The sequence below is a fragment of the Phocoena sinus genome, chromosome 4 (genome assembly GCF_008692025.1).
Source record: "Phocoena sinus isolate mPhoSin1 chromosome 4, mPhoSin1.pri, whole genome shotgun sequence".
Lineage (NCBI taxonomy): Eukaryota > Metazoa > Chordata > Mammalia > Artiodactyla > Phocoenidae > Phocoena > Phocoena sinus.
In genome coordinates this window covers 11477652-11491321 of record NC_045766.1, presented here as the reverse complement: position 1 = coordinate 11491321, position 13670 = coordinate 11477652, and the positions used below count along the sequence as shown (strand labels likewise).

The 13670-nt window shown below is 37.5% G+C and overlaps 1 protein-coding gene across 1 annotated transcript in view; it reads right to left on the bottom strand.

The window, feature by feature from the left end:
* The window catches only part of COL6A6 (collagen type VI alpha 6 chain), a 117545-nt gene that overhangs the window by 79372 nt on the left and 24503 nt on the right, over positions 1–13670 (bottom strand). Inside the window, exons 10-17 of the mRNA XM_032630447.1 lie at positions 11337–11491; positions 8553–8645; positions 7080–7133; positions 5274–5345; positions 5161–5187; positions 4790–4834; positions 4646–4699; positions 3505–3567 (exon numbers count right to left, since the gene is read on the bottom strand). Of these exons, the coding sequence (XP_032486338.1) occupies positions 3505–3567; positions 4646–4699; positions 4790–4834; positions 5161–5187; positions 5274–5345; positions 7080–7133; positions 8553–8645; positions 11337–11491 (563 nt within the window). The remainder of the gene's footprint in view (positions 1–3504; positions 3568–4645; positions 4700–4789; positions 4835–5160; positions 5188–5273; positions 5346–7079; positions 7134–8552; positions 8646–11336; positions 11492–13670) is intronic.

Here is a 13670-nt window from a genome sequence, read left to right as displayed (position 1 = left end):
TGAATGGATAAAGAAGATGTAGTATATATACACACAATGGAATAACCACTCAGTCATAAAAGAGAATGAAATAATGCCATTTGCAGCAACATGGATAGACCTAGAGGTTATCATACTAAGTAAAGTAAGTTAGAAAGAAAAAGAGAAATATCATATGATACCACCTATATGTGGAATCTAAAATATGATACAAATGAACTTATCTATGAAACAGAAACAGACTCACAGATATAGAGAACAGACTTGTGCTTGCCAAGTGGCGGGGGGTGGGGTGGTGGTGCTGGGGGGGGGATGGAGTGGGAGTTTGGGATTAGCAGATGCAAACTATTATATACAGAATGGATAAACAACAGGATCCTACTGTCTAGCACAGGGAACTATATTCAATATCCTGTGACAAACCATAATGGAAAACAATATGAAAAAGAATGTGTGTGTGTGTGTGTGTGTAAATATATATATATAATATATATATATAAATCACTTTTCTGTACAGCAGAAAGTAACACATTATAAATCAACTATAATTCAATAACATACATTTAAAAATACATTTAAAAATTTAGGTCAAAATGGGAAATTTCAAACAAACAAACTAGCTTTTACGTGATCAAAAATTCTCTCTGAATAAGCACAGATTTTCAAGAATTTGTGCCATTTGTGTGTGTTCTATTGATTCTATCAGCCTTGTTGTCCCCAATTTTTTTCCGTGATGGTAACCCACCAAAAAACACACAGAAAAATGCAGATTTGTCTTTGATTTGAGATATATATTCCCAAGTGTCTGGGAAGAGTTATTATGCATTGAAAAACCATCTGAAGTAAGTATATAGTGACAACACATCACAGGGAAGATACAGTGAGTTGAATTTTCAGCCATCTCAAAGTCATAGAACACTTCTCTTTAGATAAAAATGCTTTTACAGGGCTTCCCTGGTGGTGCAGTGGTTGAGAGTCTGCCTGCCGATGCAGGGGACACGGGTTCGTGCCCCAGTCTGGGAAGATCCCACATGCCGCGGAGCGGCTGGGCCCGTGAGCCATGGCCGCTGAGCCTGCGCGTCCGGAGCCTGTGCTCCGCAACGGGAGAGGCCACAACAGTGAGAGGCCCGTGTACCGAAAAAAAAAATGCTTTTACATTATTCAGATTCTTTTAAAGGTGTTACACAATCATCCAGACAACTAGGGGGAATTCTGATTAAAGTGAATTACAATTTTATGGCAATACTCCAAGTGAATTTTTAGCCATCATATACCAATGACTGAAATGTCTTTATGTTTGAACTACTATTTCTTAATTATACTTATTTGTGGATAGATTTTTGTTTCTGATTAGACACTTTGAAGTTGTTTGAAACTCTCAGGTCACCAGATTATTATCAGATGTCACTTAGTAAACAATGTTGTCTTCAAGTGAAAATTCTTCTGCTTTTTAAACAAAGTTATCTTCAATGTATACATAACATTTATATTTGTCAATATATTTTGTACCAAATTCTTTCTCTGATCAACCCACTGTATACTGGAGGAGGAGTTATTAAAGACAAAGTCCTGTGACATTCCCAGTTGCCTTTCATCCTTATCAGCACTTGGTATTGTCAGTTTTATAAATTTTAGGCTTTCTAATGAGTGTGGTACACTGCTCTGGTACATTGATGGCGAGAGTGTAAATTAGTACAAAAATTTTGGAAAACTGTTTGGCTGTAAAGAAGCTGAACATAGGCGTACAAGTTATCATCCAGACGTTCTACTCTTAAAGTATAGACCCAACAGAAATGTGTACAAAAGACATGTACAAGAATGTTCATAGCAGCACTATTTATAAAAGCTATATCTGGGAACAACTCAAATATCTATCAATAGCATAATGGAGAAATAGATCACAATATATTCACACAATGGAATATTATACAGCAATGAGATTGAATGAACTACTGATATTCACAACATGGATTCATCTCACAAGCATATGCTTGAGCAAAAGAAGCCAGAAACTGAAGAGTGTATCCTATATGATTCCACTGAAAAGTTCAATAGTAGGCAAAACTAATTTATGGTCCTGGGATAGTGATTACCTTAGGGAGGGCTGGTAGTGATTGGAGTAGACCTGAGAGGGTTTCTGGGATGCTCTACTGTTGTCTAATGTTCCATTTCTTTACCTGAGTGGTGAGTGCACAGGTGTATTTATATTCATTCAAGCTATGCATTTATAATTTGTGTACTTTTCTGATGCATGTTACAGCTTAACAATAAGTTTGAGAGATTTAACAAATAGCATGGTGATTATAGACAGCAATACTGTATCATATACTTCAAAGCTGCTAAAAGACTAGATCTGCCCATATCCTCAAGTCCATTCTCTAGTAGGTCTGTGTATTTATGGAAGGGTAAGATGTGACAAAGTGAGAGAGTGGCATGGACATATATACACTACCAAACATAAAATAGATAGCTAGCAGCCACATAGCACAGGGAGATCAGCTTGGTGCTTTGTGACCACCTAGAGGGGTGGGATAGGGAGGGTGGGAGGGAGGGAGACGCAAGAGGGAAGAGATATGGGAACATATGTATATGTATAACTGATTCACTTTGTTGTAAAGCAGAAACTAACACCATTGTAAAGTAATTATACTCCAATAAAGATGTTAAAAAAAAAAAAGACTAGATCTGTCATGTTCTCACCAGAAAAAAGAAATGATAATTATATGACATGCTAGAGGACTTAGCTAACACTATGGTGATAATCATAATATATAAATGTATCAAACCAACCCGTTATATACTTAAACTTACACAATGTTATATGTATATAACATTGTACATGCAAATATATCTCAATTTCTAAAACTTTAATAAATGTTTTAAAAAATGCTAAATCCTAATTCATTGAGGTTTTGGAGACTGATGTGTGGGCATAGTGATCAAAGTCCTGTAGTACTGAGGTCTAATTGGACTCGGCATATCCCCTAGGTTGGCGTGGGTCCTGCTTCTTTTGGTGTAGGTCATGCCTACTCAACTGGGTTGCATCCCCATGACAGCAGGTGTTTCTGGGTCATAAGTTTTGCTTAATGTACTTTTAGTTGGCTTAGACTCAAGGAAATGAAGCTAATATTTTTAATTGAGAAAGACTCTTTGGGAATAGAAAAAAGAGATGGCTTTGTTTCTTTCATTCTGTCCATATTTCAAGATACCCAGAGGAAGATAATGGAATGGAGAATTCCTTCATAGCTCTGAAGCACAAGGACAGTTCTGAATATGTAGTCTCAAAAACTACATGTGCAAACAATGTGCAAGGTCTTCTCACTATCCATACTCATACTGTATATAAATAGGATCAGGCACAAGAAACCTACTTTTAAAATTCTAAACAGTTGTGCCCATGATGATTTCATTTCAGGACTGCTATTGTAGTACCTTAAAGTGGGCTCTCTTTCCCTATCAGAAGTGCTGATGGGAAACAAGCCCTGATGTGATGTTAGTTTGCAGCCCCCCAGTCCCAGCACTTACAGGGTCTCCGCACAGGCCCTTTGCTCCATGGTCACCAGGAATCCCTCTCTCTCCTGGGATTCCCTAAAGTTAACATAAATCAGAAGAAGGACAAGATAAGAATTTTAAATAACATTAATAAAAACGAAGAGCTTATCTTCTCCCTGATTTGAATTATTAAATATTTTCCTGCTAAAGTAACTTTAAAACTAGAAAGAGGAACAACTGATAGTTTCAGGCATCGTACAAATACTTTAAAAGTGACCTTAAGTATTTGCCACAGTGGTAAACGCTGTGTTCCAGACACATTTGTTGTCCTGTTCAGTTTTTACAACTACTTTATGTGGCAGGTATTGTTTTTTATCTTTCTTTTGATGAGGCAGCTGAGATTCAGAGAGATTATCCATTTTCCCCAAAGGGGTTGCATCAGCTAGAAAGTAGGTTCTTGACTCAGCTGTTCACACTCTCAAGACAGATAAAGTGGACGGTGGAAGTATGGCTGCTGCTGGGATTTGTTCCAGATGGAAAGGGGTGACAGACACCTTCAGAGTGCTGCCGATCCCAAGGCTCTCACAAACACCCTGTGACTGTTCTTAGTATGGTAGCTTCTTTTCAAGATTACCCCCAGTTCTTCACTTTTCTCTGTATCTATTCCCTTTGCCGTGAAACTCTACAGTGCCTTCCAGCTGTGGGGGGGTAAGATTCCCTACCCCTGAGTTTGGCTGTGACTTGATCTGGCCAACAGAAAGAGATGCAAATGTCGCCATGAGAGCTCCAACCCCAGGCCCCAAGAAGCCTTGAGAGAGCTTGTGTGTTTCTACTTGCTCCCTTGTTCTTCTGCCACAGTCATGAAAAGGTCATGGTCAACATGGCCAGGCAGCTCTCCAGTCCCAGAAAGAGGATAAGAGACAAGTGAAACAAAGCCCCCAGCCAACCTAGAGACACATGAGCAAAGGTCAGCCATACTCAGCCTTGATCAGCTGAACTTCTCAGACACAAAATGAATAAATGTTTATTGTTGCATGTGATTGAGGTCTTGTGATCATCACAAAGCAATTTTGTGGCCCTAGCTGACTGATATACCTGGGGTAGCTGTTTTACTGTTAATCACACCTTTAATTCCCAGCACAGTTTTCACGTTGTCCCTTTATTGAATACCTACCTGGGCTCCTTCATCTCCTTTTTCTCCTTTTGCTCCTGGAAGACCATTTTCACCCTAAAGACAGAGAAGAATAAACTCAAATTCCCATTTTCTTAGTGAGAAATAGCTCAGAACGGTTTTCATGGTACAAAGAGAAGGCTCTACCTGTTCTCCACTTAACCCATCAATTCCACTTTCCCCAACTTCTCCCTGAAAAGACAGATGCAATCAGAATAGAGTGCATTGCATTTATGTGGAAAGAAGCCAGACACCAAACAAAAAGTCTAATTTTGTGTTCCATATACAGGCTCTTTGGGGGCCCTGGGTTCTATCAAAGATTACTGAATCACAGAAACTCAACAAATAATATACATTGCCTGCAATAAGTAAGGCAAGAGTAAACAAAATGAAATGGTTAGCAATAAAAAAGAAAGGTCAACAGAAACTTCATTTGTGCAATCTACAGGTCAATCATCTCAAAAATAAAAACATTTCTAGATAACAGATGGGAAGATAAATGATATTTAGTACGATACCTCCTGTCCATTTAGTCCCCTGTTTCCCTGAAAATAGAAATGACAGTAGGGGTTAGCGTAGGAAGAAGAAATTAATGTTGGGAAGACTTCACAGTGTCTTACGTGACCCTTACCTTAGGACCTTTGGCACCATAGCATCCTTTAGTACCTTGCTCTCCCATTGGTCCGGTGGCTCCTCTTTCCCCCTGAGAAAGAGCACATATTCAGGTAAGCTTTTTCTATTGTCATCTGGAATCTGTCTTGGAGATTTGACAGCTTTTGTGTCGGAAAAAAAATTTGCAACTACTCATGGTTTACAACCCAGAATTCATGCTTATAAAAACTGAGAATGCAAGTGAATCAGAGCCACTCTGATGACAGCTGTTTGTGTTGGATCCCACCTGGATACTTCCCAGGGTGGGGTAGTATCTAAATAAAACAGACATGCAAACAACTGGCTGCTAAAATGCATTCTCAAGGTTTCAGGAGATATTCCAGGAACAGATAATGAATAATTGGTGAGACATCAGAACAGGATGCTCTAGGTATGGTCTAAGCAAGAGGCAGATTTTTAGACCAAATTCCATCTCCCTTCTCTCTTTCTCTCTTAAACCAAGAACTGCTCCTGCAATCCTTGTCTTGGTAACCCCACCAGTCTGTGCAGTCTTGTGAGCTGGAAACAAAGATGTCATCCTCAGCATCTCTCTCTCCAAGTCGTCACCAAGTTACGTCCACTCAACCTCCTTAACATATCTATTCATACTGCCCTAAACTAAGATTGGGACCTCTTTGTCTTGCACCTACTACTGCAAGACTTCTACCTGTAATCCTTACCTTATCATCCTCCGTGATGTTGCCTAATCATGCTTTCTAAACCCATACTCTAACCATTTTTAGTCCTGTGCTTAACATCATTGAATTATGCCCATCAATTGGAAGACACCTTCTAAGTCTTCCACAGGGTATTCAAGACACCCAGTACTCTGGGTCTTGCTTGCCATACAACCTCCTCTCATGGTCCTGGGCTCTGGCCATGTTGACCATATGTTATTCTGCAAATACACAGTTCTCAGTTACACACAATTGATCACACTATTCTCCCTGTAGTAGAATGTTCTTCCCACAAACTTTGCCTAGAGAAAGTTCTATCTGTGCTTCAGATGCCTGCCCAACCATCAACCCCTGTCTACAGTCTTCCTCTCCCAAGCCCTAACCATCACCAGGGCTGTTACCTGACTCTGTTAGGTATGTACACGGCCACACTCTATCACACTGCACCGCATTATACCTCTAGTAGAGTCCTTGTGTATAAGGACTGGAACTACTGTTGTCTCATTTGCCTTTCCACTACTCTGGAAATTACCTGAGATAGGAGCCATAGTTTTTCTTCTCTTTCTTTACTTCTATTTCTAGGGCCTGGCACATGGTAAGGCATCTTAATATATATTTGTTAAATGAATGATGAGTGCATTTATGAGTGAGGTCTTTGATAAATAATATGGTAAATTGTAAGATACTTAATATACACTTGTTAAATGGATGGATGGATGGAAGGAAGGAAGGAAGGAAAGAAGGGAAGATAGATGGATGAACAGATGCAAGAAAGGGTGAAGTCTTTGACAAGCAGTGTGGTGAGTTGGTTTACGCAAGCAAAATGGATCAGAAAGGGGGAAATGGCAGTGATTTGACTCCCTCAGTGAAAAAGATAACTTTTGCATTGAGTTTATTATACAATGTTGGTGGATAGTCAAAGAGAAGACAGTAGGTTAATAAAACACTTGTGACCACCAGAAGGCTGATGAAGATTAGGAAAGACCTCAGACTTTGCCTACGAATCCTTAGAACTTGACTTTTCTTGCTTCCTTCTAAATTGACACAAAGATTTCATATTATAGATATGTTTTTAGGAATAAATGGAGCTGGAAAAAACCTTGACTTACAGCAATGCCCTCCTCTCCCAGGTAGCCTTCACTGCCTTTAAAACCTGGGGGTCCCTGGAAATAAGGAAAGGAAGGATACATTAGTACTCCATAGACCAAAACCCAGAGGTAATCAAGCAAAATTCTTCAACTTTACAGTTTTACTTTATGTAGAATAGTATGATTTTGAAAAAAACATTTCCCCCTCCATAACCTAAGCTGCATTTATACACATAAAAATAAATGGAATTTTGAGACAAGTATCCAGATAACTCAAAGGTGTGTGTGTGCGTGTGTGTGTGAATCATAATATTTTCCATAACTCTCTCAGGTGTTATATATAGAGCTGGAGTTTTTTTTTTCTAGACAAGCATTCAAATGAATACAGCTATAGTTGCTTCTGACAGACTAGAATTATCCTCTTTTCATTAAAAAGTTCTTTTTGAGGATTTATGCTACACATAAAATAGACCACACACATTTCTTTCCATTGTTTTTTTCTGAGACATGTTTTAAAAAAATTCTACCATTCTTGGGACTTCCCTGTTGGTGCAATGGGTAAGATGGTGTGCTCCCAATGCAGGGGGACCCGGGTTTGATCCCTGGTCAGGGAACTAGATCCCACATGCATGTCGCAACTAAGAGTCCGCATGCCACAGCTAAGGGGCCCACCTGCTGCAAATAAGACCTGGTGCAACGAAATAAATAAATAAATATTAAATAAATAAATAAATTTAAAATTCTGTCATTCTCTTTACATGAAATCAAAGCAGTCAGGAAATAATTAGCCCAAAAACTTTCTTCAGAGAGACAGCCATGGTGATTTGAAACTTATAGTGCTATCTATAAATTATTCAAAAATCAAACACACATGTAAATAAGCAGTATTGAAATTGTTAAACATACCCATAGTATTTTTATACATATTTGAACATTTCCTCAAGCCCCAAATCATATTTTTACATACACGAATCTGTTGTTAGTTATTGTTTTTATGCTTGGCCTGTTTTACTTGGCAACATTTTGGTCTGGCTAGAGCTGAATGAAACATCTTAGTGTCTCTTGCTATGACAGGATGATCTGATCTAGCTTTTCAGCAGACTGTACAGCCTCTTCCCTACTTTATTTAAATTCCTCTGCTTCCATTAAAAGTGGAAATTGAAATAACTCGTCAGTATTCAGGAGGTTTTCATTATTCAACATGAGAGATCACAGTTTATTTTTCTGCATCATGGTCATCACTGCCAGAACATGGGATAATCAATGATCTCTGCAGTTTTTCTCTTGATACTTGTATAGAAAGGTTTTTTAAAGTATCCAATTTAGAAAGCCAAGAAAAAGCTATCTAATTTGACATATAAGAAGAGGAGTATGACATATAAGAAGAGGAGCTTCTACCTAGAAGCTAAAAACATCCCTTATTTCTACCTAAACTTGGGTCTGAAAAACATATTGTATTCAAATAAAGTAAGCCATGATCGTAACTAAAATCACCTTTTTCCCTGCTGGTCCAGGGTCTCCCACTGTGCCATCTCCTCCAATGCACTTGCAGAATAAACAGCAGCATGTCCTTTCTGCAACACTGACCTTCGGGAGGGTAGGAATACATTACATTTGGTGGCATCGCTTCCCAAAATCACACACCACACAAGCTCAGGGATGTGATTTGAGAAGCCTGTTCACCACTCAAGTGACAGTGCTCTGGAGAGGATGCAGGAGACATTCTTTACCTTCCGTCTTTCCTTCTGTGATCTGTACCATATGAGGAATTCAGAATCAACTCAAAGACATTTTGTGTTCTCAAAAAGGCATCAGTTTAGCCACGGCCAATTCATTGCACACTGATTTATTAATGAGATCTCCTGTGCCCACACCATCCCAGCACTGACCATTGTATTGTTAATTACCCTATATAATTCTGCCCCTAATATTTTGTTCAATAGAATGAATACATGCTGTTTTCTCCTTTTCCTGTTTTATGAAATCTTTGTATGCCGGAGGATATAGACAGTGTCCAATGTCACACTGCTTGGCATGGAGTTCAATGATCAACACTTCCAGAACAGTTTGTGTGGGACAGGATTTCAAAGACACCAATTACATGTCCAACATTTCAGAAGCACTTGCTGTAGAGGGTGGGCACATGAAGAGATTTTATACTCTGGTCACATTTTATAGTCTGGCCAAAACAAAATGTTTTTTTGGCAAAAAAATTTGAGTGAATTTCATCCTGCACCTAGTTAGTCATCCCCTAAAAAAATGGACATATTCCATTGCATTTTTACAATTAACCCACAAGATTTATTTTTACGAAAATTCTGCTTGCAATAAATACTATGCTTTGCCTTAGTGGGGTAGAATCAATCTTTGTGCTGAGAAGTTTCCTATCAAAATTCTAGTGTGATGAAAAATGAAAATCTTTTGTTATAATCACTTAGCAACTTCCCCTCTTTAATTGTTTCTTATTATATAATGTTTCTTTTCTGACATTAGAAAACTCTCTGTTTTTTTCCCCTGAAAACCCAATAAAGCTTTAAATGTGTGAAACCAAATAACAACAGCAAAATGGATTCTATGATTTCATGTTAGATGATATCAATTTTCTTTGCATCACTAAAATCCTACAGCATCAACTCTTTTACTATTAACATTAAAACTGGCTATTTCTAAAATTAAAATTTTCTTATACAGTGTTGCATTTATGTGATATCTAAAAAGTGATAGGCTTGTTTGAAGAATAACTTCCTCCCTCTATGGATTACCAATTTGAAATTACACATTTCAAAGAGTAGTAGACACAAAAATTTTTTTGTAAAGTAGACACCGTCTTCCCTTGTAGAAAGGAATTACAACAAAAATTCCATATTCTCTAAGTAATTATTTTTACATAATTACTACACTGAACACACTGTCACATATCTATATACAAACTCTATAGGCAGAAAGTAGCAGGAGCTAGAACCTTATTGGAAAGTATCTTGATATGCTGATTACAGATTTTATAAATTATAAGCAAATTACAAATTATCAGCCATTCATTAAAGGTAAAAGTAGTGCTAGATATCTTGGTAATATTTCACCAAGTTAGTTGAATTCTTGTATGTTTCTGAAAGAAATAGGATTGCGATGCATCTTATCTAGGTGTTAGGTTCTAAAAATAGATCATAAAGCAAAAATCTCTATCAGTCAAGACAACCTTTAAAAAACTTTTCATTCTAAAGTACATCATAGGAGGTCTATCATCACATCACTAGTTTTTCTTCCAAGATTGGATGAGATGCTCTTTTCTTAGTTGAACTCTCAATGGATTTGGCTCTCGTTCACAGGTCATGTTGCAGAGAAAACACACATCTTTTTTTTTTTTAACTTTTATTGGAGTATAGTTGATTTACAATGTTGTGTTAGTTTCAGGTGTACAGCAAAGTGAATCAGTTATACATATACATATATCCATTCCTTTTAAGATTCTTTTCCCATAGAAAAGAATCTTCAGAGTAGAGTTCCCTGCGCTATACAGCAGATTTTTATTAGGTATCTATTTTATACAGAAAACACACATCTTAAACAGAAGAATGATATTCAGTGTGGTGAGTCATGGCACTTAGGATCTGCAAGGGATGTGAAAACTGGCTGGCTGAGGGAGCAGCCGAGTCACCCCTGCTAGTCAGACACTCTTGGGTGCTTATGTTTATTGACTGTAATTTGGGCAGGACTATAGGTGCTATTTAGTTTCTTCTTCTTTTTTTTTTTTTTTTTTTCCAAGCATATAAATTAAACATGCTTTCAGACATAGGAAACCAACTTATGGTTACCAAAGGGGAAAGTGGGGGGGGAAGGATAAATTATGAGTTTGAGATTAACATATACATACTATATATAAAATAGATAACCAACAAGGACCTACTGTATAGCACAGGGAACTATACTCAATACTTTGTAATAACCTATAAGGGAAAAGAATCTGAAAAGAATATATATATATATAAAAATAAAACTGAATCGCTTTGCTGTAACCTGAAATTAATACAACATTGTAAATAAACTATATTTCAATAAATAAATAAATAACAACAACAAAAAGAAACATGCTTTGACATCTGTCTACTATATTACATTTCTTTCAAAACACCCTCTTATTTGGGCTTTGCACAAAATCAGAAAAGCCTGACTTCACTCCCAAGTGAACAAAATTAGTTCAAATTCGTAAGCCTAAATATGAAGCCTATATACAAAACAAATAGAAAGTTTAAACTCACCAGCTTTTTCTGAATAACTTACCAGGTGCTTTGACAGTCGGCTCCCAAGATCCCTCATCCCAAGAGTGAGCTGTGTCCTGTATTCAAATCCTTTCCCAAATTCAATGTAGAGAAGGTCAGCCAGGTCATTGGAATTGGTGGCTCCATCCAGAGCAACTGTGATGAGGGCATTCAGGCCTAGCCAACACAGTTGACAATTCTCCAGGTGAGGGGACTTTGGTTACTTTAATCTTTTTGCATAAGTATCTAAGTTGTTATTCCAGGAAACCAGTTGCAAGAGGAACACTCATTTTACTGTCCACTTCCCCCAACCACACACTGTAAAACTGTCAAGTGACAAGACCATCATCAGAGAACAAAAGGAATTCCATTTTTCAAAATAAACTAAATTGGAGAATAATTTATATAATAAATTATAACAGATCCTTGAGTTCTCTGATGATATGAAGTAAGATAGTGAGTTTAAAAGAGTCCACAGAGAAAAGGGAACCCTCCTACACTGTTGGTTGGAATGTACATTGATGCAGCCACTATGGAAAACAATACGGAGGTTCCTCAAAATACTAAAAATAGAGCTAACATATGATCCAACAATCCCACTCCTTGGCATATTTCTGGAGAAAACTCTAATTCAAAAAGATACATGCACCCCAATGTTCATAGCAGCACTATTCACAATAGCCAAGACATGGAAGCATGGAAGTAAATGTCCATCAACAGATGAATGGATATAAAGAAGATGTGGTACATACACACACACACACACACACACACACACACACACACACACACACACAATGGAATATTATTCAGCCATAAAAAAGAATGAAGTAATGCCATTTGCAGCAACATGGATGGACCTAGAGATTATCATACTAAGTGAAGTCAGAAAGAGAAAGACAAATACCATATGCTATCACTTATATGTGGAATCTAGAATATGATACAAATGAACTTATTTACAAAACAGAAACAGACTCACAGACATAGAAAACAAATTTATGGTTACCAAAAGGGAAAGGGTGTGGGGGAGGGAAAAATTACGAGTTTGGGATTAACAGATTAAAAACTTCTATATATAAAATAGATAAACATTAAGGTCCTACTGTATAGCACAGGGAATTATATCCAATATCCTGTAATAAACCATGACAGAAAAGAATCTGAAAAAGAATATATCTATATATATCTAAATCACTTTGCTGTACACCAGAGACTAACACATTGTAAATCAACTATACTTCAATAATAATAAAATAATAATGAAGAGTCCATAGAGCATGCTAAAGCACAGAGGAATTCATATGTCAAGAAAGGGAGTGTTCTAAATTTTTGCCACTTGAAGGGGAGATCCTTGGAGCAGCAGCACTGTCTTCACCCGGAAGCTCATCAGAAGTGCAGGATCTCAGGCCCCACTCTAGACCCACAGAATCAGAACCTGTATTTTAATAAAATCCCCAGGTGATTCATATGCACATTAAAGTTTGAGAAGCATAGCTCTAAATGACAATCCAGTTGGAATTATAGGTACAAGAGACAGTAAAGGACCCCTTGTCAGGCAATCAGGAACAAATGTCATATAAGCAACCAGAGCTGTGGCTCATAGGCTTGGAAGTTTATAGAATACTTCAAATAAAACTTTTAGAGACTAACAAAAGTTTGACTTATTTTGCAAAGTAAGGACATTAAATGATGATAGTAATAAACCTGGCAATCATTAGGGTGGAGGTAACCATGGCAACAACTGTGCTCTCATTTATTAATAATTACTATGTGCCTGGAAGTTGCCTAAGTGCTTTACATGCATTATCTTATTTGTAAGATACAAGCACAACGTTATAGGTAAGTGCGATTACAGCTCTATTTTACAAACAAGCAAAGGTTTACCCCAGACAGCCTGACTCCAAAGCCTACACTCAGAGTGCATTTTAATAACAAAAATGTACCAAGGACATAATCATAAAAAGCAGTCCTAAAGTTGAATAAATTTAGTTTTATGAAAACATGACTATATTGGCATAACTTTTCTCATTTTATTAGGGATAGGTGAAGAATTCTTTGGATGGGACCTAAAAACCAATGGCTCAGAATAGATAAAGAATGTTCAAGGACTTGGCAGAGTTAAGAGTGCGTTCTTATATGATAGAAGTATGACTCTGAGAGGAAGAGGAGAATGAAGAGAACACAGTTTCAGGGAAAGAGTGGGAGGCTCAAGTTCTAAGAGATGCAAACAGTATGGTTGCTGAAGTGGAATAAAGGAAGAATCACCAAAGAGTAAGGTGACCAACTTGTCCTGGTTGGCCCGAACTTTCCTGGTTTTAGTGCTGACAGTCTCTGACTTGTCTCAAGCAAACAA